The 22,866-nt window shown below is 34.2% G+C and overlaps 2 protein-coding genes and 1 pseudogene across 4 annotated transcripts; 2 read left to right on the top strand and 1 right to left on the bottom strand.

Moving 5' to 3' along the window:
- Positions 1–7,986: 7,986 nt before the first annotated feature.
- Positions 7,987–12,316, top strand: LOC145788735 (ATP sulfurylase 2-like). Of its 2 annotated transcripts, XM_082913822.1 has the most exons (3): positions 7,987–8,418; positions 9,500–9,691; positions 9,790–10,609. In XM_082913822.1, the coding sequence occupies exons 1-2, from the start codon at positions 8,024–8,026 to the stop codon at positions 9,675–9,677; spliced, it is 573 nt and encodes a 190-aa protein (XP_082769948.1). In that variant the 5' UTR covers positions 7,987–8,023; the 3' UTR covers positions 9,678–9,691; positions 9,790–10,609. The 2 variants fall into 2 exon arrangements, with proteins under 2 accessions (XP_082769948.1, XP_082769949.1); XM_082913823.1 differs by lacking the exons at positions 9,500–9,691; positions 9,790–10,609 and adding an exon at positions 12,286–12,316.
- Positions 12,316–15,018, top strand: LOC114304131 (subtilisin-like protease SBT6.1 pseudogene; annotated as a pseudogene). Its single transcript, XR_014354102.1, has 4 exons — positions 12,316–12,470; positions 13,655–13,918; positions 14,565–14,613; positions 14,881–15,018. The product of XR_014354102.1 is annotated as a subtilisin-like protease SBT6.1 pseudogene (transcript).
- Positions 15,019–16,518: 1,500 nt separating this feature from the next.
- Positions 16,519–22,661, bottom strand: LOC145789409 (lysine histidine transporter-like 8). The gene is made up of 5 exons (XM_082913820.1): positions 22,210–22,661; positions 20,573–20,706; positions 17,687–18,126; positions 17,401–17,532; positions 16,519–17,131 (listed from the first exon to the last, which is right to left on the bottom strand). Exons 1-5 carry the CDS (start codon positions 22,554–22,556, stop codon positions 16,643–16,645), a joined length of 1,542 nt encoding a protein of 513 aa, XP_082769946.1. The 5' UTR covers positions 22,557–22,661; the 3' UTR covers positions 16,519–16,642.
- Positions 22,662–22,866: the final 205 nt, after the last annotated feature.

Here is a 22,866-nt window from a genome sequence, read left to right as displayed (position 1 = left end):
TGAAAGAACACAAAAGCGAGAAGTTATTACAGAAGTTTTACAAACAACAAGGAAAAGACAGGTTACCAAGTGAAGACACTTACTTGAACACAGCGTTGAAGCATGAAAGCGTAATTTTCATACTCACTCATTGCAGCATTCTTTTCCAGATCACCTGGGAGAAGAAGAGCTGTACTAAGGGCAACGCCGACATTAATGTCGTCGGCGCTATCAGTAGCCATGACCGGCTTGTCCTCCAGGATAATCTCGGGCGTCCAGGGGACGTTTGGCACTTTGGATTTTGAAGTCGTTGCAGAGGAGGACCTCGGCCTCTTTGACTTTGAAGATTCTGATGGCTGGGTCTCTGCGTACCTCTTCCCAGCAGAGGGTTGGGATTTGCTGCTTTCAGCCAGCTTGGAGATAGGCAGGGCATCCTCGGCCTCAACCTCAGTTGCCTTGGCCTTGGGCTGAGCCTTTTTGATTCTTTTTGGCTTCGGTGGGGGCATGGATTGAGTTGGTACAGCATCAGCATCAGTCGGAAGGTCGGCTAAGAGATTTTGGGCAATTGGCTTTGCGCGACCCATTTCGGCAGTTTTAACAAGGCGTCGCCGACGTTTTCTTTCTGGTATTGGGATCAAGTATGGGGTTGAAGTAGATGGCAGATCGACTGGGTCAGAAGTGGATCCTTCGTCTGCTCGTGATATGCAAGCAATGGAAGGAGTTGTGGCAAAAGGTGGAGAAAGACTCTTTTTCTTCCTTTTTGGGACGTCGGGTAGTGTGGATTTGTATGTCGGGATAAAATTTAGTAGCAGGGGAGCCTTGCACTTGTGGATTGGAAGATCAAGGAGCTTCTTTAAATCTTTTCCTGGGAAGAACGATTGGCGAAAATTTTTTGGTGGTTGATGAAGATCTGCAGGACAAGCAAGCAGTCATTAAAAACAGATAAAGTTTTGAAGACTTGGAAAAGAAATAACTAAGTATTGATGTTGGACTCTTACCCTTGCCCTCTTTAACTGTTCGAGAAAGAGGGTAGAGGTGAACATCTTCGTCTGGACCAAATTTCCAATTTCCCGAAGCAATGACAAAGTCATCTCCGGCTCCCTTGTTGGAGTCCGAGAGGTCGGCAACAATTTTGAATTCAGTAGACCTCGGCTTGAGGTAGTAGACGTAACCTCTTTCCTTCAGGTTAAGGGGGCACATGGTATAACAGTATTGTACATCGGCAAGGGTAATCCTAACATTTTCCTGCCTAGTTAGGGCTATGATACCATTAATCACTCGATAGGAGTTGATGGTAAGTTTCATGGGGTTCAACTTATAGAAGTGAAGAATCTCACGAAAAAGGGAATTGAGTGGAAGCCGGAGTCCGCACTCAGTAAAAACTGCTATAGGAAAGGGCATTGAATTATCCGTGGGCATGATAGAATCATTATCTTCAGCCAGTCTCAGGTGGACATCGGCAGGAATGGAGAATTCTTGCCTAAAGAATTCAAGTTTAGTTGGGGTGTTCACCAGGTGTCTCCACATACCCATTACGTCGGCCTAAACAAAGAAGGTTGTTTCAGAAGATAGGTATTTCAGAAGGGTTACTAGAACCTCGGTTTCAAAACCTGGGTAAGGACTGGTAAGGTTTGTTTTAGTTTTCCCTAAAGATTGAAGGTTCTACAGGCAAATCCCAAACCTAAAAATATAAAGACGAAGATCGAGGGCACAGATCTGGTAAAGACACAAAAAACAGAGAACAAAAGCGAAGTTTCAGAAACAAGAACAGGGATGGGCTATCAGGAACACGAAGAATACAAAGGGTTAAGGGCCAAGAACAGTAGTGAAACAGTGCAAGTGTTCATGGCATGTGAAAAAATCATGAAATAAGACGCATTCAGGTGAATGATTCACAAATAACGCTTAAACAGAACAGTAATAGCAAGAAACTTCAAAAACAATCAAGAATTAGAAAAGAGGGAAAGGGGGCCAGTTGCTTACCGAATAAAATGAAGCCGGAGCGATATTCGCCGAGACCAGACGACAGTTGTAACAGTAGCGAAAGCTTCGCGGGAATGGAAGAGTAAGGATGGTCACAGAATTTGGGACTTGGAGCAATGGCAGATTCGAAGAATGCTAGAGCTTTTAGAGAGAGAGAAAGCAAGAAATCAGAATGCAAAAAGTGAAGAAAGGAAAAGGGAAAGAAAAGTTTTATCAAAAACTTGAAACGGCAAAAGCAGGGCATTTATTACTCCTGGAGCAACTCACGCGTCAGACGGCGCAGATGAGTGAAAGATAGTTTTCAGGCGCGTCACAGACACGGGCCAATGAAGACAAAGCACGTGAAAGGAACGGTTAGATGTGCATGACAGCTCATGCGCGTGGTAGAGTTCATTTGGATTCTTGTTCTCCGAAGAGAACACATCGGCTTGAAAATGAATTATCTCGGCCAAACAGTTTTTGAACCACTATACAGAAAGAAATATCGATATAGGTTCCATCACCTCAGAATGCTGAGGTAATAGAACCTAGGGGGCAGTTGTGGGGATATATTTCTTGGGTACCAACACGTGGCATGGCGACGCCAACGTGTTTGGCCGAGGTGACACGTGTCGTGGAAATTACGCCGAGGTGATCTTGGAGTTGCCGAGGTTATCTCCGAAGATATCGGAATTCGAGACAAGCGGATAAGGGACAAGAGTCCTAGGACAAAGAGGGGACTTAGCAGAGATAAGGATAAAGCTCTTAGGGAGTTTATCTTTATCTCTTGAGAAATCCTAAGAAAGCACTGAATTGAAGTCTATAGAAGTCATGCTTCTAGTAGGATTTGGATTGAGTTAACCATAAAAGAGAGGCACCCCCATGGGTCTAAGGTATGCAGTTTTATACTCAAGCTTGTGAGTTTAGCATTTGATTATCTTTGAGAGATATACTGACTTGATCGTCGGAGTGCCTCCGGGTGGAAGAGCCATCGCCGGAGCCCTTTCTTTCTGTTACAGGTTACTGGAGCCATCTATTCTGCCGGTGCTCTCCAACTGATTACTAGGCGGGCAGTGTGGTAAGAGAATTACCCACACACATGGTGATTGAAATTTATCTTTACCTGATCCTATCATAGTTTTGTCAATGAAATTGAGCCATCTTCAATCTTAGTTTTGTAATGTTTTTTATGACCATCCATCAATTGGTTTCTAATCGCTAGTGGCTATGGAGCGAGGTGGCGGTGTGTGATGGTGCATGGTGGCAGCCGCTAGGGGAGAGAGAGGGGGGAGATGGTGAGAGAGGCATTTTTTTGTGGGCCCCACATTAACTGATAGGTTAGAGTCCCATTAAACAATATAAAAATATAGTAAAAATACATAGGCCTGTTTGGTGAAGTTTTTTTAAGTTAAAAACTGATAATTAAAATGCAAAAGTTAAAGTTAAAAACACCCATTTCTCAGTTTTCAAATAATCAGTTTTTTTTTTTAATTTATTTAAGTTATTTTTGCATAATAAACTATAAGTAGAAATTATACTAAGCAGTTTATCACAGATTCTCAAATTAAAATAAGTCATTCTGGTATTGTTGTTTATAGATTACTCTGCTTCAAGTGAATCAAGTATATACAAAGTATTTTTTACACTGTGTTTAATTGGAGAATTTGGAAAGAAATATAGGAAAGGAAAGAGAAAATTTAGGTGGAATATGAATAAAATATACTTACGTTTCACCTAATTTCACACCCCTTTTTTCCCCTTTTTTTTCCAAATCCCTTCCTAAATCTCTCAACCAAACACATCATTAAGCAATCTAATCTTTTGTTGTATGAAATTTAATGTTCTAGAAAAAGAAAATTACAACATTTCGACCAGGATGGCATGATAATGAAATTCTTGAAAATGTAAGTCATCATGATGAACGTTTCACTACTACAAAAATAGTTAAAAATCACACTTTGACAAAAAAAAAGATCTCACTTTTATTGGAAGTGTGATAAAAAAATTAGATTGATATTTTAATCACACTTAATTTGATTGAGTGTGATAATATTTATTTTTTATGTCACTTTTCAATTAAGTGTGATTATATATATATATTTTTAATCACACCTTCTAATTAAAGAGTGATTATATATACACTACTACTTTTTAATCACACTTTTTAAATAGGTGTGATTATATAGATATTTTTTAACCACACATTCTAAGTAAAGTGTGATTATTTATATATTTTTTAATCACACCTTCTAATTAAAGTGTGATTATATATACACTACTACTTTTTAATCACACTTTTTAAATAGGTGTGATTATATAGATATTTTTTAACCACACATTCTAATTAAAGTGTGATTATTTATATATTTTTTAATCACACATTCTAATTAAAGTGTGATTATATATACACTACTACTTTTTAATCACACTTTTTAAATAGGTGTGATTATATAGATATTTTTTAACCACACATTCTAATTAAAGTGTGATTATTTATATATTTTTTAATCACACCTTCTAATTAAAGTGTGATTATATATACACTACTACTTTTTAATCACACTTTTTAAATCGGTGTGATTATATAGATATTTTTTAACCACACATTCTAATTAAATTTATATATTTTTTAATCACACCTTCTAATTAAAGTGTGATTATATATACACTATTACTTTTTAATCACACTTATTTAAAAAGTGTGATTATATAGATATTTTTTAACCACACATTCTAATTAAAGTGTGATTATTTATATATTTTTTAATCACACCTTCTAATTAAAGTGTGATTATATATACACTATTACTTTTTAATCACACTTTTTAAATAAGTGTGATTATATATATATTTTTTAATCACACATTTTAATTAAAGTGTGATTATATATATATTACTACTTTTTAATCACACTCCCTAAATAGGTGTGATTGTATAAAATATTTCAATTTGATTTTTATATAAAATATACAATTCTCAAATCCGCGCCTCTATTCTACCCATGAATGATAGAGATGACTCACTACTAGAAAATGAGGCTTTAGACACGGAACTTGTTCACCCATTTTTTCATCTTTCTATCTCTCTGTCTCTGTCTCTCTTCTCTCTCTCTCTCACTCATCACTCATCACTCTTCTCTATCTGTCTGTCTGTCTGTCTGTCTGTCTGTCTGTCTCTCTCTCTTTCTCTCTGTCTATCTCTCTCATCTCTCTCTTCTCTTTATCTCTCTCGCTCATCTCTCTCTGTCTCTCTCTCGTTTATCTCTTTTCGCTCTTTTTTCTCTCCTTCTCTCTTTGTCTATATCTTTTCACCCATTTTTTCATCTTCCTCTCTCTCTTCTCATTATCTCTCTCACTCATCACTCTTTTCTTTCTGTCTATCTGTCTGTCTCTCTCTCTTTCTCTCTGTGTCTCTCACTCATCTATCTCTTCTCTCATCTCTTTTCTCTCTCTGTCTCTTTCGCTCATCTCTCTTCTCTGTATCTCTCTCATCTTTCTCTGTCTCTCTCGCTCATCTCTCTTCTCTCTCTCGTTCATCTCTCTTCTCTCTATGTCTCTCTCGCTTATCTCTCTTCTCTTTATCTCTCTCTCTCGTTCATCTCTCTTCTCTCTCTATCTTTTTTTTGTCTCTCACTCTCTATCTTTTTGTCCCTCTCTCTCTTCTCTTTCTCTCCCACTATGTTTGCGTTGCTCACTCTCTCCCTTCTGTCTTCTCTATTTACTGAGCTCCTTCTCGATTTATCTATCTACTACAAGAAAATGCACTTTTAGCGACTACTTTGTCTCTCTCTCGCTCATCACTCTGTCTTTGTCTCTCTCTCTCTCTCTCTCTCTCTCTCTCTTTCTCTCATCTATCTGTCTCTCACTCATTTTTCTCTCTCTCACCACCTATCTCCTTTACCACCTTCACCACTTCTGCAAACGTCATTCCACTACCACCATTACTACCACTGTCGCTACTTCACCTCTACGACTACCATTGCTACTACCATTGCCACCACTACCACTATTACTACCATTACCTCTCATTCACCCTTGTCACTTCATCTACTCTACCACTACCACAACTTCACCACTAATCTCCTTCGCCACCACCGCCACTACCACCATCTCTTATCCACCACCTTCACCACTACTACCACTACTACCATTACCTCTCATTCACCCTTGCCACTTCATCTACTCTACCACTACCACAACTTCACCATTAATCTCCTTCGTCGTTACCACCACCACCACCATCATCTCTTATCCACCACCTTCACCACTACTGCCACTCTCTATCCTCTACAAAAAAAAAAAAAAAAAATCATTAATTACAAAAAAATATATATTTTAACAAAAAATATTTTTTTTTGACGACGGCAACTCCCGTCGCAAAAAAAAAAAAAAGAAAATTAAACGACATTATTTTGTTATTTAAATTTCATTTCTGACAAAAAAAAAAATTTTTTTATTCCCGCCTGTTTTTGTTTTCCATTCCCGCTCTATTCTCTCTCTCTATCTCTTCTATCCGTCTCTCACTCATCTCTCTCTCTCTCACCACCCATCTCCTCTACCACCTTCACCACTACTGCAAACGTCATTCCACCACCACCACCACTACTTCCACTGTCGCCACTTCACCTCTACGACTACCATTACTACTACCATCGCCACCACTCCACTACCACCATTACCACTACTGCCACTACTACTACCATTACCTCTCCTTCACCCCTGCCACTCCATCTACACTACCACTACCACTACCACAACTTCACCACTAATATTTTTTGCCATCACCACCACCACCACCACCATCATCTCTTATCCACCACATCCACCACTAATCGCTCCCTTTCCTCTACCTCAAAAAAATAGTTCATGATTTTTACTAAAAAAAAAAAAATAGGCCGTAGAAAAATATTTTTCATTGACCACAGAAAATAAACTTTTATTTTAGTGGAAAATATTTTTCATTAAAATATTACCCCTACTTCTATCAAATAAAAAATAATAATAATATTTTTTTTAATTAAAATAAAAATGAAACAAATAAATTTTCAATCTTAGTAATTAAAAAAAATGAAATTTGTTTCATTAACTATAAAAAAAATTTATTTTAACGAAAAATAAATTTTTTTAACGACAGCAACCCGCGTCACCAAAAAAAAGAAAAGAATTAAACGATATTATTTTATTGTTTAAATTTTATTTGTGAACCCCCCCCCAAAAAAAAGATTTTAATTTTTTTTTTATCCACCCCCGTCTCCCTCTTTTTTTTTATTTCATTCCCGCTTTTTTTTTTTGCCATCTCCCCCACCCCCCGGGCGCAAAACCAAAATCCCTAATCTCAACATCAGTCTCTCTTACTCTCTCGTTTCTGCACCGATCACCCTCTCACTCTCTCGTTGTTCATCTCATCCCACCGATCATCATCGCACAGCCGATCTACTCACAAGTAAACTCTCTCTCTCAATCTCTGTCTCTCTCTCTCCCGATCGTTGATTTTTTTTGTTATATATATATATATATCTGATCTGACCTAATCGGCTCCCTCACTCTCTCATCTCATCAGTCTCACACTCACTCTCTGGTTTTGCATCTCTGCACCGATCGACTCACACACGGGTAAATATGAATCTGTCTGTTAATCTGTGTTTGTTTTGGCACACCGATCGACTCTCACACTCACTCTCTGTGTTTGTTTTGGCCTCTATTTGGAATGTAAATATGAATCTGTTATTAATCTGTAAATATGAATCTGTTTTGGCTTCTATTTGGAATGAAAATATGAATCTGTTTTGATCTTAGTTGTGTCTTAGTTGAATCTCTTTGTTTTATTAATTGTGTTGTGTCTGTTATTAAATCTGAAATCAGAAAAATAGGTGGAATAATTTTGGTCTCTAATTGTGGAATTCATATTGTGTCTGTCATTGAATCTGTTTTGGCATCTAATTGTGTCCGAAGAAAGGGCACACCGTTCTGCTGAGGCTGTTGCATTAAAAGATTACGATCACCGTTCTGCTGAGGCTGTTTGTACATAGATTGTATAGATTTTATTTGTTTATTGTATTTATTCTCTTTCATTTGTTCGAAGAATGAGTTGTGTAGATTGTTCCGCAAAAAACCGTTTAGCTGTCAAGAGCTCTTTGATCGACCCAGATGGTGGGTCGTTGGTTGATCTCGTGGTGTCGGAGAGCCAAATGGATTTGAAGACTCTAGAGGCTGAATCAATGCCAAAGCTGAAAATAACAAAGGTTGATCTCGAATGGGTTCACGTGCTCAGCGAGGGTTGGGCGAGTCCGCTCATGAGAGAGGATGAGTATTTGCGGAGCTTGCATTTCAATTGTTTGAGAATGAAAGATGGGTCTATTGTGAACATGTCGTTGCCGATTGTTTTAGCCATTGATGACCAGGCTAAAGAAAGAATTGGGGCTTCGATTCATGTTGCATTGGTTGGGCCTGATGGTGATCTGGTTGGTGTTCTTCGGAGGTTAGTCTTTCGATGCAATTAAATTGTTTCAGTGATTTTTTTAATACTCAGTTCGCTTTACGAAATGAAAATAGTTTTGTTGTAGATTGTCTGGTTACAAAATTCTTGATGGTTTATATTTTTCAATTATAAAATCCAAGTAACATCTAACATACTCTCAAAATTGTTGATTAGTTGAGAAGAAAATTTTATAGTACATCATATGCCAAATTATGATTTTGTGGTCTTTTGGTTACTTTCTATGTTATGGCTTGGTCATGGCTGGTGTTTATGACCTATTGTGATTAGAAAAATGATATAGAAGCTTATTTTTTAGACTTACTTTTTAGATGCAATGATGTGTGGAAGAGATGATTGGTGATGATTAGACACTACTATCAGGATTATTATTTTGTTGGTTATGACCTATGGTGATCTTGGTTATAATCGAAAATGACTTTGGATATATTTTTGTGGTGTTTGGTTGTGACACTTTTTTTGAAGTTATGATTGAAAATGATTTAGTTATGACATTTATGTAATTAATATAAAAAATGTACATATGGTAAGGCTCTGTATTCTAGAATGACCCCATTGTAAGTACACTAATATTGTAGATGGTTCAAATGTCAATGATTGTTGGTTCAGATATTGTGTAATTGTGCACATAATGTAATTTTAGAGAGGTTCAGTTGTACTGTGATGATGTGCGTGGGCTGGTTTATATGTGTTTTTGGTTAGGGTTTGTTTAGGTTAGAATGTGTGGTGGTTTGGAGGGTTGGTCCCTTGTGGGTAATTGTAATTTAGTCAAATTGCCAATTGTAAACCAGTATAAAGCTCAAGGGTTGGTGGTGGCTGCATGTTGTGGCTTTAAATCTCAGATGTGGGTTTGTGGATTTTGTTTCAGTGTTGCAGCAGAGTAAAGATTCTTGATTCCTCTGTGCTAGCTGGAGAGGATGAATTTTAGCTATGTGGTGAACTCATAATTTTAGCTATGTGGTTAAACACAAGACAGGTCTTCATTTAGTAATTTATAGTTCGAAAAAAAAAAAGTCTGATTGTTGCAGTTAACTAAGCAAGTGCTTTATTTATGTGATTGTAGTTGGCAGAAAATAAGTGATCCTGGAAGTATTGCAGAGGTGCTTGAGCAAGTTTATGCAGATCACTCAAAAGAGGTTGATAAAGTGTTTTCCCGTATCCTTGAGACAGCACAACACCCAGCAGCTGCTGCATCCTTTGTCTCAATTATGTTTGCTCCACGGGGACAACTATCCTTCTAGGAGGCTTTATCTAGGTACGTATTGTTAAAGTTTAAACTCCTGCAGGTAATTCATGTAAAATTTCCCTTTTCTTGCTCCAAATTATGGACTACCAGTTCATTTCTGTTCACAGGTGTCAAGTGAATGATGTACCAATCTGTCTCATGTATGGAAAAGAAGACCCATGGGTGAAGCCTGTGTGGGGTCTTCAGGTGAAAAGACGGCTGCCAGAAGCTCCATATTATGAGATCAGTCCTGCTGGTCACTGCCCTCACGATGAAGTTCCTGAGGTACCCAGCTCATCACTGTCTACATTAGAAATCCATTTGATTGCCCATCTGCAGTTAGTGTTTGTTTTGACATGCCCCTGTAGTGAAAGTTTATTATAAGATGTTCATAGTTACAGTTGAAATCTTGGATGAAGAAATTTGGTTTTGCTGTTGATTTTGTTAGGACTTTTTCTGTTAGTATATGAGGGGGTTTGAGCCGTGCAATCCGAGTGCTGAATCTACCCAAGAGGAAGACTTAGTTAAAAGTCCACATAATTTTAACAAAAATGAAAAGTTTTAGATGAGTAAAATATTTTTGATGTAAAGCCCCAAATTTCTATAGTGAGAACTGTGTCCTGACGGCTTTAATTGAACCTGGTGATAATCTTGAGGTTTGATTTTAAGAAAATGAATGATGTACCAAGAAATTAACATGGTAGACCATGAAGTTTACCTTTATAGTAAAATATATGAAACCATTATAAGAAATTGCAAGTCCAAGTTGCTTTTCATTTGTGAGCAAAGTAGATAGTGAAAACTGAGCAATCAGGTACTACTTCAATCCCTTATTAAGAAAGTTATACCATGAATTTTAGCTATGTGGTGAACTCATAAGAGAGGAGATAGTACTTTCTTATGTAGTGAACTCATAATTTTTTTTTGCTATTTCTTTGATGCTGCGTATTTTTTTAGCTAATGTGACAGATTTTGAATTGCATTGGTTCTAACTTTGGGGTTGAGCATGTCTAATTTAAGGCCAAGTTTGGGAAGACTAAATAAGTGCACTTTTTGTCTTTTTAGACTAAAAAGTTGAGGTTGAAAATATGAATGTTTGGGTTAACTTTTTGACTTTTTATGAAAAAATGTGTAATAAAAAATTGTAAAAATTAGTTTGTAGGGGAAAATTAGAATTGGGAATTGTGCAGCCGTAATTGTTGACTTTTGGTGAATAGTAATGACTTTTTAACTTTTTGAGTAACTTTTTGGCTTTTTGACTTTTTTTAAACTACCCAAACTTGGCCTAAATCTTGATTCTTCATGTGTAGATTTTGTGGTGTGAACATTATTTTTTTGGCAGAGATGTGGAGTCCTTCATATTGGTTTGGTTTGTAAACTGTGTTCACGTACTAATTTTTGGTTTGGCATTGTTTTGCTTCCGCTACTATGAAACATTATTTGGCTATTTTCGCCTTATCTTCTACACTTAAATTAGGGCTTTCTTTTTCTTTGAGAGATTTCTTTTTCTTCTTTTTCTTTTTTCCTAGAGAGATTTCTTTTCTTCTTTTTCTTTTTTCCTTCAATTTGTGTAGTGGATTACAAATATTTACTTTTAGATTTATGGATTATGCTGATTAAGTTATACAACTATTTCTCTTTTGATCTACAAAACATGCTGATGTACACATTGCTGGATGGATGTTGTTGTGGTCTTTGATTTATTGTTCCAGTCCCTTGATCCAATTTCATGGTGTGTTCATCTAAGCAAACCAAATGGATAGTTTTATTTGATTTTTTTTTTTAATTTTTTTATCAGTTGTTCATATCATTTTAGTGCACAACGTTAACTCATTAATATTCTTTAATATGAATTGGTGTTCCTAATTTTGGGGGTTCCTTAAATTTATTTGGATTACTAATAAATTGGTGTTTCATGTATTCATTTAGGAATTTTTTTCCTTTCTGTGAATTCATTACCTACTCTTTGATGTGCTGAATTTAAGTATAGGTGGACCTGATTACTTGGATCTCCCATTTGTGGAGAAGGTAAGATTCCCTTTGGCCTTCTAATTGCAGTTTATATTTTAAAAATCACATAACATAATTGATTTATTTAATTTCCAAATTTTTATTTTATTTTATTTTATTTTAAATTTAATATTGTTTTTATGCTCACCGAATGCTTGCCTGTTTGCCACACTGTTTGTATACTCTATGCTTGAAGTAGTCTAGAGTTGCTTGTTGTCTATGACCTTAGAATAACGCAGTTATCTGGATGAACTTGTTTAGATCTTTAATATGCCTCAGGCATCTGATGCTTCAGGCTATTGCATGCATCCACTTGGTTCCATTTGAACTTTTGGATGATTCTTAAATTTGACGAGTTGTACTCATGCTTCTCAACATCTGGATAATCCTAGGGCATGTAGATTAGGATTTAAAAAGTATGTGGACCATTAAATACCAAGTACTCCTTGTGAAAGTCATCCAAACTATAGAAAAATTTAGTTTGCAGGGTGGATCGGCTTTTCACTGGATATCTACTTGTGTATGTAAAAGCTTTTTTTTAAAACATTTATGTTGTTGGAACAAGGAAGTTCCATTTACATATGTAATATTCCGTGTTCTGCAATTTTCACTAGGTCTGGGAACTGACAGCAAATAATATTATCATGGTTTCCGCAATTGGAAATGATGGACCACTTTATGGTACTCTAAACAATCCAGCAGATCAAAGTGATGTTATTGGTGTCGGTGGCATTGATTACAGTGATCACATAGCCTCATTCTCCTCGCGGGGCATGAGTACTTGGGAGATTCCTCATGGGTAGCGTATCTGTATTTTTTCATTAAGTTCTAGTCCTTGTTTTTTTATTTGTCTGGTTTAATTTCATCCAGATTTTAGTTCTTTTTGGTTGTTAAAGGTGAAAACATCGGACCAAATGCTGACATGCCAAAGCACTAGCATTTCCAAGTTCCAACAAAGGAATATGAAAATATTAATTGTTTACTAGGACATATGTAATTTAGTTTCTAATATATTATTGTAATATGTCAAAATTTAAACTAAGGCCTTGTTTGGCATCCCTTAAAAAAGCTAAAAAGTTACTATCCTATTTAAGTCACATTATCTTATTTAAGTCACATAACCTTTCTATCACATCACTTCAAACCCAACCTATATTTTATAAAAAGTAAAAAAGTACACTTATTTAGAACATCCCAAATAACCCCTAAACTACCCCATGTCCAGCACACCTTTTAGTTTTTTAACTTCTTTTGTTTCTCAGACAAATTACATGATGTGTTTCGGAATTAAATGAATTTATTAACATACACCCTAGACAATGTACTATTGCTCCTCATTTGGGGAGAATATGGCTTTGTCATCTTCCTTGTGGTTGCATAGACATTTATTACTGTTTCCACATCTTAAGGCTTAGCATGTGGACTCTAAAGCTCTTTTTTGCTTGGGTTGTCAAATATATATTGTGATTCCATGCTGTGAATGAAGAACCATAGGGCGGTGTCACAGATGTTGTCAGTGAATTGTTTCCTACCTTGATAGCATGATTTAATGATGTTAATTAATTCGGGGGAATTACACATCAGTGGGGAACACACAAAAAAATATTTACAAAAAAGTGGAAAAGTTCATGATTTTAATTATTAATATTTATAATGTCTATCACTTTTTTGTAAATATTTTGTCTCCCCCACTGATATGCAATCCCCCCATTAATTTAGGAAGATTTTCGCATAGGCTTCAGTCCTTGCTTTGTCATAAAAAATCATGCTTCATGTCACCATTTGTTTGGATCATGTTACCTATGGTGTCTGATTTGTCATCTGTCCATAGTTAATTCTATTTCCCGTCTTCCTTTTTTCCCACTTTCCTCTCTCTCCCTCTCTCCCCCAAGAAAATTATAAGAACAATGATAATGATTATAACTTGTATATAGTTAAGCTGATAAAATTGCCTTCTGTAACCATGAAAGTCTGCCTCTGCAGCTATGGGCGTGTGAAGCCAGATGTTGTTGCGTATGGTCGGGAAATTATGGGATCTAAGATCAGTACAGGTTGTAAAAGTTTATCTGGTACTAGTGTGGCAAGTCCGGTTGTTGCTGGTGTGGTATGCCTTCTTGTTAGTGTCATTCCTGAAGGAAATCGAAAAGACATTTTAAATCCAGCAAGCATGAAGCAAGCACTGGTTGAGGGGGCTGCGAAGCTTTCTGGTCCCAATATGTATGAGCAGGGTGCTGGCAGAGTTGATCTGTGAGTTCTCCAAGTAACCAGACTCTTAGGCTTTGTTTGGCACATCTTATAAGCTGGCTTTATAACCCCTTTAGGCCGTTTGGGATTAAAGATTTCCCACGAAAAAGTGAACTTTAGCCACTTAAAAAAGCCTTAAGAAAAGCCAAAAAAGTTCTATGCTCCAAACGAACTAACTTTTTTTAGCATTAGCTTTTTTGTTGGCTTATTTTTAGTCAATAAGCTAGCTTTTTAGCTAACTCCTGTTTGGGGTTGGCTTTTTGGCTTTTATTTTTATTTTATTATTATTTTTTTTAGAATCTAAAAATACCGTGCCTCCAGGCACGAGCATACGCTAGTCCATTAATAAACAGAGGCATATTCTTATGTTCACTTCATTTAAATTATTTGATATACTAATTACGCATCATATATCTAATCTTATCTACCAACCTAAAATTCGAATGAAAATATGTGCATATGACTCTTTCTGTTTGAACCTGTTTGTTTTTTATTTTGAAAATATGTTCATATATATATATATATATTGTAGATCTATAAATAACACAATAAGTGGTTCATATTTTTGTTCTATTGGCCTGCACATTGTCATGGATGCAGTTTTTCTATAGGTTGATTCGTCATCTTCTTCTTCTTCATTTTTTTGCAGATTTCTGCTACTTTGAAGACATCGATTGGTTAATTCACTCTCTATCAAGGTATTTCTCTATCCTTAAAGTAGTATTGAGTTTTTAATACAGATTGTAGCCAAAAATTAGTTTTAATGTTGAATTAATAAAATTAATTTAACTGATTCTGTTTGACTTTTGTTTACTTCATCCTTTTGATGTGAATTTTAATTATAGGTATTTCTCGATTTGTTTGATGTGAATTTTAATTGACTTTTGTTTACTTCATCCTTTTGATGTGAATTTTAATTATAGGTATTTCTCGATCCGTTTGATGTGAATTTTAATCTAACTCAGGTTTGTTAAGGGAACCAGACCATATATGTTCCCTGTTTTGTGTTGGCTAGAACATCTTGGGGGAGAGGTGAAGATCCTTGACAAGGATCTGATATTGGTTAAACTTCACTCATTTCCTCACCTGCAGAATTTTCTTCTTCAAGCTATGTCTCTTAACTATTATCTCCATTTTTTTGTTTGCCCTAGGTATGCATTAGATGATATTGGTTATGGATCTCATGTGCATCTCAGTTTGTGTCAGAGTTGAACCCATATGAATAGGTAGTTTGGTACTAACAGAGAAGTATGCATTTTTACCTGTTAAAATATCTTGTCTACATAGAATTATTTTTTAAGCATGTAGTTATATTTGGAAATTTGATGGGTGTACTATTGATCTTGAGGAAAACCTTTCACGGTGATGTTTCCATCGATGGGTGTACCAATTTGTAATTATTCAGGCTATGTGGTTTATGCTTTTAAGACCAATAAGCTTTATTGATCCTTATTTGTTTTATAGTTTTTAGTGAGTTATATGTTGATATCATATGATTTTGATTGTCCATATAATACTCCATTTTATCATTTATGTGATCCTTTTTGCATTGTTGCATATTGTCTTCTTTTGTGGTGCTGTTTTACTGATATTTGTGTGGAGAATCAAAATAATTATGTCATTTTTGGTGGCTGTGGGGAAAGGATTGGGGGCAGTTTAACAACTGGATAAATTACATTATTTTTGGTGTGATCTAAATGTAAGTTTATAAATTAATTAGTAAGTTTATTCATATGCTTCTGGCGGTTTTTAAATTAATTTGTTTTTTTATTTTTCAGGTCAGAAATTTCTTGGAGAGATGCAAAATATGGTCAAAGAATTCAAGAACTTACTTTTTTCAAGTTTTTTATTTTTTATTTTTAAATGTATGTAATCACAGTTAATTTTTTTTTATTAATTTCTTTGTATATACTTTTAAACATTTAACTTTCATTTATGAAATATATGATATTATTTCATTCAATATATGGTTGTGATTCGAAATATAGTATATAGTGTGTATTACATTATTCAAATGCGCGTGCAAAAATAATATTGATTATTCTTTAAATATGTCAATTTTTTTTTATCACAGGTTTTATTAGTTATTAATCACACTTAAAAGGTGTGATTTAAATGTTTTTAATCACACTTAAAAGGTGTGATCTAAAGTCTTTAATCACACTTAAAAGGTGTGAACTAAAGTTTTTAATCACACTTAAAAGGTGTGATCTAAATGTTTTTAACCACACTTAAAAGATGTGATCTAAATGTTTTTAATCACACTTAAAATGTGTGATCTAAAGTCTTTAATCACACTTAAAAGGTGTGATCTAAAGTTTTTAATCACACTTAAAAGGTGTGATCTAAATGTTTTTAACCACACTTAAAAGGTGTGATCTAAATATTTTTAATCACACTTAAAAGGTGTGATCTAAATATTATTAATCACACTTAAAAGATGTGATGAAAGTATTTTTTGATGACACTTAAAAAGTGTGATTAAAAATGACCATTTTTAATCACACTCTTAAAGACCACACTTTAATAAAACTTAAAAGGCGTGATTAAAAAACATACATCACACTAAAAAAGTGTGATCTTTATCTATATTTGTAGTAGTGTTTTGCTTTAAAATCATTATATCAAAGACTTATCACATTATTATTCATTGATTTTGTATACAATTTTATTCTTGATTTATCTTGTTTCAAAACAATTGTTGTCATTGTCAAATATGCACATCTTTTAGTGAGGCCTAAAGAAATTGGCATCTATTCCTTTGGTCACTATATTCGACACTGCTGCTGTTATCAGCAAAACACTTAACACAATTCCTAAGCAACCTAGGCACAAATTAGACCACCACATTGCACTATTTGGCCTCGGCTTCTTGATCGTGATCCACATGAAACAGGGATAAGCATAAGTCAGAGGCAATGTGATTCCTCCAATAAGTGCTGCCAGGCTCGGTAAGAAAGGGAAAGCCATTGCTATGAAGTATGTCAATCCTCCAAAGAAGACTCGGATCCCGAACCGGAGCAACCTGGGGCATCGCCTCTCCTGCTTGATTGTGTACTGGAATTCCAAGTTGTCGAAAACCGGCATGGCGTAGATTTGGAATGAACACAAGCAATTTATCAGTACCAGTAGGTAAATTAAGCCGACCACAAACTTCGATGTGCTTTGCCCGTGGAACTTCGAGAATGTGATCAACATTCCTCCATCAGCAGGTATCTGACATTGTTAAATTACACTGTTATCATTTAACACAATTTCACACATTTGCTTTGCAAAAACACCCAACCCAAAACACACAAGTTTTGTTTGAATTTTAGATTTGTGGAAAGATTGGTGGAGAAAACGAGTCAGTGTGAACACCCTTTTGATTATATATATATATATTTTTTCAAGTATCTTTTTTCCTCCACTAATTTCTTCACAAATTTAATATTTAAACACAGCAAAAACAAGTACGAGGATTAAAAAAAACAAGCGTTTCTTACCGAATTACCATAAGCCCAATATCCACCAATTGCAAGGGGAAATAAACACATTGAGATTAGTATATATGACATTGTCACCCCTCTCCACATTGGCTCGCGCGATGGATGTTTTGAACTTGAAGGCATTGTCCCCTACATCAATAAACATTTTATTACTTGTTTAGCACCGTGACATGAAAACAGTAACATTTTTGCATGCAGTAATGTTAGGGATACAAAACTCAGTCACAGAAAAAGCACATATTTCATAGGTTGCACGAAATTTGGACTCGAATGAATCATTTACCTGTATTTCAAGCACAAGATTGTGACCTCTGAAAGCAAGAGCTATGATCCCAAGTGCAGTCAAGACACTGCGAGTTCTAGCTGTCTCTGATGATGCCGCCTTAGACGGGTCATGAGATGCACCATCGGGCCTGTCCAAGGAGATGGACAAAGCCCATAGCAAAGTACAGTATCCGACAGCTGTGATTGCTCCGATCAGTGAGACCCCAGCAATGGAATTCAAGTTAGGAAAGAACTGGGCTACAAAAATGGCTAGGAATGTGAAAACTAAGAACCATTCTGCGCCGCTTGGTGTCCTTGCAATGCATGTCAGGCCATCCCCACATATGGTATTGTAGAACAGCTCCATAGTCTTGGCCCCTGTGATTATTAACATGACACAGGTGCCCCCTGATAGATACATAACTGGAAATATGGCTAGCAATTTCCCTAATTTTGCACCTGAAATCATTGAGAATATATGAATAAAATGCTTGGACAAAGATAAAGTTTATGCATTGATATGTAACAGCTTGTCAAGATGAATAAAACAACAAATCACAACCACACGCTGTCTAAATTTTCTAAGTTCATAGCATTTCTAATATTAAAACAACACTGTACAATAAAAGACACGTGCTTAATAGTTTAATATAGGTTGCATTGTGCTATTTTATACTATACCTTAATCGATTGATGTTTTTAATAAATAAAAAAATACATCTATAGTATTATAACTGGGGTTAATTTATTACAATTTACAATTGTCATGTAAATATAAATTAAGTCAATGAGAATTAATTTGTTTTAGATCGGGTCAATGAGAATTAATTTGAACAAACAAATTAGGACAAAATTGAAATTTATGTACAAGTTCATTATTTATTTTCTAACTTTAACTTAAAAGAATAAATAAAATCATTATTTAGAAAGTGGTAGTTGTTGGCAGGTAGATGACTTTTTTTTTTTTTTTTGAAAAAAAAGTACAGAAACACTACACATAAATATTACACATGGCCAGAATAGTTTGTAATAAATTTGTATAAAATGCATTTTTGCTTTGTAAAAAAAAAAAGCAAAAAATAAAAAAATAACCAACTAACTAACGTGAGATGCTTAGTCCGACAATCTGACCAATTCCGAGTGATGCATTTTATTTTAATAAAATGGTTATTCGGCAATAAAAGCTAACAAAACATATCAAACAATCAAGAAAAGGAAAAATTATGTGGCGGTTTTGCAGCAAGACTACATGGTACCCAACTTAATATTATTGATCGTGAGACCCAGTAAATTTTTTTTTTTTTTTTTTTTTTTTTGAGAAATTGCAAATATATGAGAAGAGTAACAAAATAATTGCATTATTAATAAGATATTTTTTTGTACAATGCTAACATACAAAAAGAGTTGTATCAAAGCGCATGAATAAATATGCACCATCTACATAGAGAGTTGCACTATTATAAAAGAGAAAAGTTAGCATGAATAAATATGCACCATCTACACAGAGAGTTGCACTATTATAAAAGAGAAAAGTTAGGGATTATGAAAGTTTTTTCATGAAAATGATCATGAAAAATTTATAATCCTTGAATTACCTTGATTAGTGTATGGTATTTTATTTTAAGTGTAATTTAAAGATTACAAAACTTTCATGATTATTTTCATAAAAATTTTCATGATACTTAACATTACTGATTATAAAAATGTTATCTTTTTTACCACTGCTATATTGAAATCCATTTTTTTCTATTTCTTGTCATGAAATAACTTAACAAATGTGAAGTGACGTAGATTATTGCTCTTAAACCATCAAATAATATCTCAGAGAAAAGACACATAACATAAATCGGTTTTAACGAGTTTTAAAATTTATTTTGATTCGTTAAATTTTTAAGTTGATCTCAAATGAATTTTTATTGAGTCAAGTTTGAATAATTTGATATTTTATATAATTTTAAATTTATTGAACTATCACTGACTGTTTAAATTTAATTTAAAAACCTTCACAAATTTTAAAATATATCTAAACTATTAACTTATTTTTTTATTAAATCCAGTTGGAATGAATTTTTAACAACCCAAGTCAAACTTGGAATAATGTTTCCCACTAATGGAAAATGTTAGAGGTCCCAAATTTTCTATCAAATAAATGACCAAATGTCTCACATGAGTGTGGAGCCCACAAAATTGCGGACCCCACACCCATGTGAGACATTTGGTCATTTGTTTGGTAGAAAATTTGGTATCCCTAGCATTACTCCCCACTAATTAGGTGGCAGTGGGTCCCGTCATTAATGATGTGATATTTTGGTGAGTTGTATTTTTTTTTTTTTTACTTTTTTAATACATTAATGATATTAGTGATAATATTTTTAATGGGATGAATCATTGTTGGCCAAACTTGATTGTTTGATCTGTTTGTCACTCATAAACATAAGTAGACTTGTCAAACAGTCGGACTGAGAAACTTGACTCTTTGATTTGTTTGTAACTCGCAAACATAAGTAGACTTGTCAAACAGTCGGACTGAGAGAATCGTTTTCATTTGTTTGTTGCAACGCTGCTACAAACCCTTACTGAGAATCGACCCCAGTGATGTGGCGGGTTTTCATTGATTAATTTTTTTTTTCTTTTTTTTTCTTCCAATCCTAGGCACTGGGCTGGTAGAGGTGGGGTTTACTGGGGTCCGGCGCATTATCAACATATGTGGTGTTTTAAGAAGTTTGTAAAAAGTTTACTTTTTAATTTTTTTTATTTTTTTTTAGGTAAAAATTAAAGGAGAAGTGATATAATCTCAAAAAAAAAAAAAAATTAAAAGTTAATTTCTTTTATTTTTTATTTTTTCTCTTTCCAAAAACCCTATGTATAAATGTCATGCTATTATGGTAGGGATACTGGGTCTAACCAAAGGCTGCAATGGCTAGGTGGAGGTATCTGCTGTAGCGAGTTCCAGGGACAGACTCATGAAGATGGACAAGGACCCATATGGTGTACAGCTGCCAACCAAATGCCATTGACAAGCACACTATACCCCATAACCTGCATCCATTAAAATGGCGATCCCATTAAGGCCAAGTTTGAGATGACTAAATAAGTATATTTTTTGATTTTTCTTGTATTATGTGTAGAAAAAGTAGAGAGGATATGCTGATTGATGTGACCTAAAAAAGATAAAAAGATGAAATAAGTGCACTTTTTTAGTTTAGCCAAACTTGACCTAAATCTTCGTTTCGTATTTGATTTTTGACTTAAAAAAATATAAAAAATTAAAATTAATTATATAAATTAATAAAATAAAATATTACATCTAAATCATAATTATTATGGGTTCGTTTGGTTTGTATTTCTGAAAAATTTTTGGGAAATTTTCTCTACAAATAAGTTTTTAAAAGTAATCAAACCAAACAAATTTTTCCAAAAAAATTTCTCAAAACTTGTAAACCAAACAAGTTTTCCAAACAAATCTCTCTCTCACACACATCAAATCAATCACTTTTTCCAAAACTCTCTCTCAAAATAATTTTCCAAAACATCTTTTGAAAAAAACCAAACCAAACAATTTTTCGTACTTTTTATCTCTAAAACACATCTCTCAAACACAAACCAAACATACCCTATGTTTTTTTCTTATAAAAATTAAAAAATTAAAAAAGTTAAATCAAATTAGACTAAAAAATTCCAATACAAAAAAGTCAACTAAAAAGTAAATTAAATCAATATAGATATATATATATATATATATATTGTAATTTTATAACTTTTTGAGAAAAATAATTGAATTTGAAATTCTTAGCAATTATTTGTCAGAGTCGTTAATAATATGGACGTTTTTAAATATAAAAAATAAAATAATTAAGCAATTTGAATTAAATAATTAAGCAGTTTTTAAACTATTTTGAATTAAGCAATTTGGCCTCAATTAATTAAAATATGAGATAAAAAAAATAATATATTTAAAATGACTTTTTAATTTTTTAAGAAAAAATATAGAAAAAATAAAGAAAAAAAAATTTAATTTTTTGATTTAAGTTATAAATTTTTTAATTTTTTTAATAATATTTTTACTTTTATATTAAAACAAACACATATCAAATGAGACCTTCGTATAATAGAGCAGATATATGTGTAACACTATCAATCTCGCAACCATATGCTATTGAACTCTGTTAAATTCATTTAAGATAATAAAAAGAAAAAACAAAATTAAGTGATGCAGCCTCTGCTCCGTCACTTCAAAGTGAAGTCTATCTCCGTATCAGACCATTCTACCTAGCCTTCTTGCAAAGCAACACCAAGTTTGGTTTAGTTTTCGTAATTGTTTTTTCTTAAAAAATAAAACTAATTTAATAAAAAAATATTATCAAAATTTAAAAATTCATTTTCAGCACAAAAAAAAAAAAAATCAATTAGTGTTCTTCATTTTATTTTTTTTGTCAATCTAGTTTTTTATTTTTTTTAATAAAAATAAAATTCAAGAATATAAATCAAGATGTGAAATCTGTGTATGAATATGATAGATCATATGTATATGGGGGAACATACCATCCGAGAGAAGTAAATGCAAGTGGAAGCAGAAGGGCTTGAACTCCAATTCCAGAACAGAGTACATGAAATGCAGAGGTAAATGCATTTCCATCTCTTGACTCTGTGATGGGTAACCAGGCTTCAAGTGGGTTGTTGTGCTCTGTTTCATGGCTTATTGAACCTCCCAAATTGGCTAACATGGTGGTGGCCTCTATGTCTCTGTCGTCGGGACTTGCCATGACAGTTGCAGTAGCAGTAGCAGTAGCAGGAATTAGTTGTATCATTTGCCTTTTTTCTTTTGTGGGTTTTGCAATTTGGTGGTGATTTGCAGCTTCTATTACACATACTTCACCCACTTCTCCCATAGCTGCCCCTCCACCTACTTTCTTCTTCTTCTTCTTCTCTCTCTCTCTCTCTCTCACGCAAGCACACAGACGCACACTCTTGCGTAAGAGTTGTTATGATTGTATATATATAGTAATGAGTTTCCAGTCACGGAATCAGTTATTAAATTGAATCATATAAAATAAAAATAAAAATGCTTCACAGCTCTAAATTGTGAGCTTTAAAAGTGCTCCAACTTGGGGGTTCACCGTGTGATTTAATGTTTTGCTTTCTGTTTTGTTTTTTTTTTTTAGGTTGTCACGTCACTAATGATCTTATTAGAGTTTTATT

Source organism: Camellia sinensis, chromosome 2, assembly GCF_055761805.1.
Source record: "Camellia sinensis isolate YWXY chromosome 2, ASM5576180v1, whole genome shotgun sequence".
NCBI classification, from domain to species: Eukaryota; Viridiplantae; Streptophyta; class Magnoliopsida; order Ericales; family Theaceae; genus Camellia; species Camellia sinensis.
The sequence above is the reverse complement of the archived record's forward strand: the minus strand, read 5'-3'. Positions and strand labels throughout refer to the sequence as shown.

What these genes read in the sequence shown, in the direction of transcription:
- LOC145789409 (XM_082913820.1), bottom strand. Translation starts at nt 22,556, where the DNA reads ATGGGAGAAGTGGGTGAAGTATGTGTAATAGAAGCTGCAAATCACCAC. An exon ending in ATCTTGTGCTTGAAATACAG is followed by an intron (nt 17,533 to 17,686) that starts GTAAATGATTCA and finishes TTATTGATGTAG; the next exon opens with GGGACAATGCCTTCAAGTTC. An exon ending in ATTGGGCTTATGGTAATTCG is followed by an intron (nt 17,132 to 17,400) that starts GTAAGAAACGCT and finishes TAACAATGTCAG; the next exon opens with ATACCTGCTGATGGAGGAAT.
- LOC145788735 (XM_082913822.1), top strand. Translation starts at nt 8,024, where the DNA reads ATGAGTTGTGTAGATTGTTCCGCAAAAAACCGTTTAGCTGTCAAGAGC. An exon ending in CTGGTTGGTGTTCTTCGGAG is followed by an intron (nt 8,419 to 9,499) that starts GTTAGTCTTTCG and finishes ATGTGATTGTAG; the next exon opens with TTGGCAGAAAATAAGTGATC.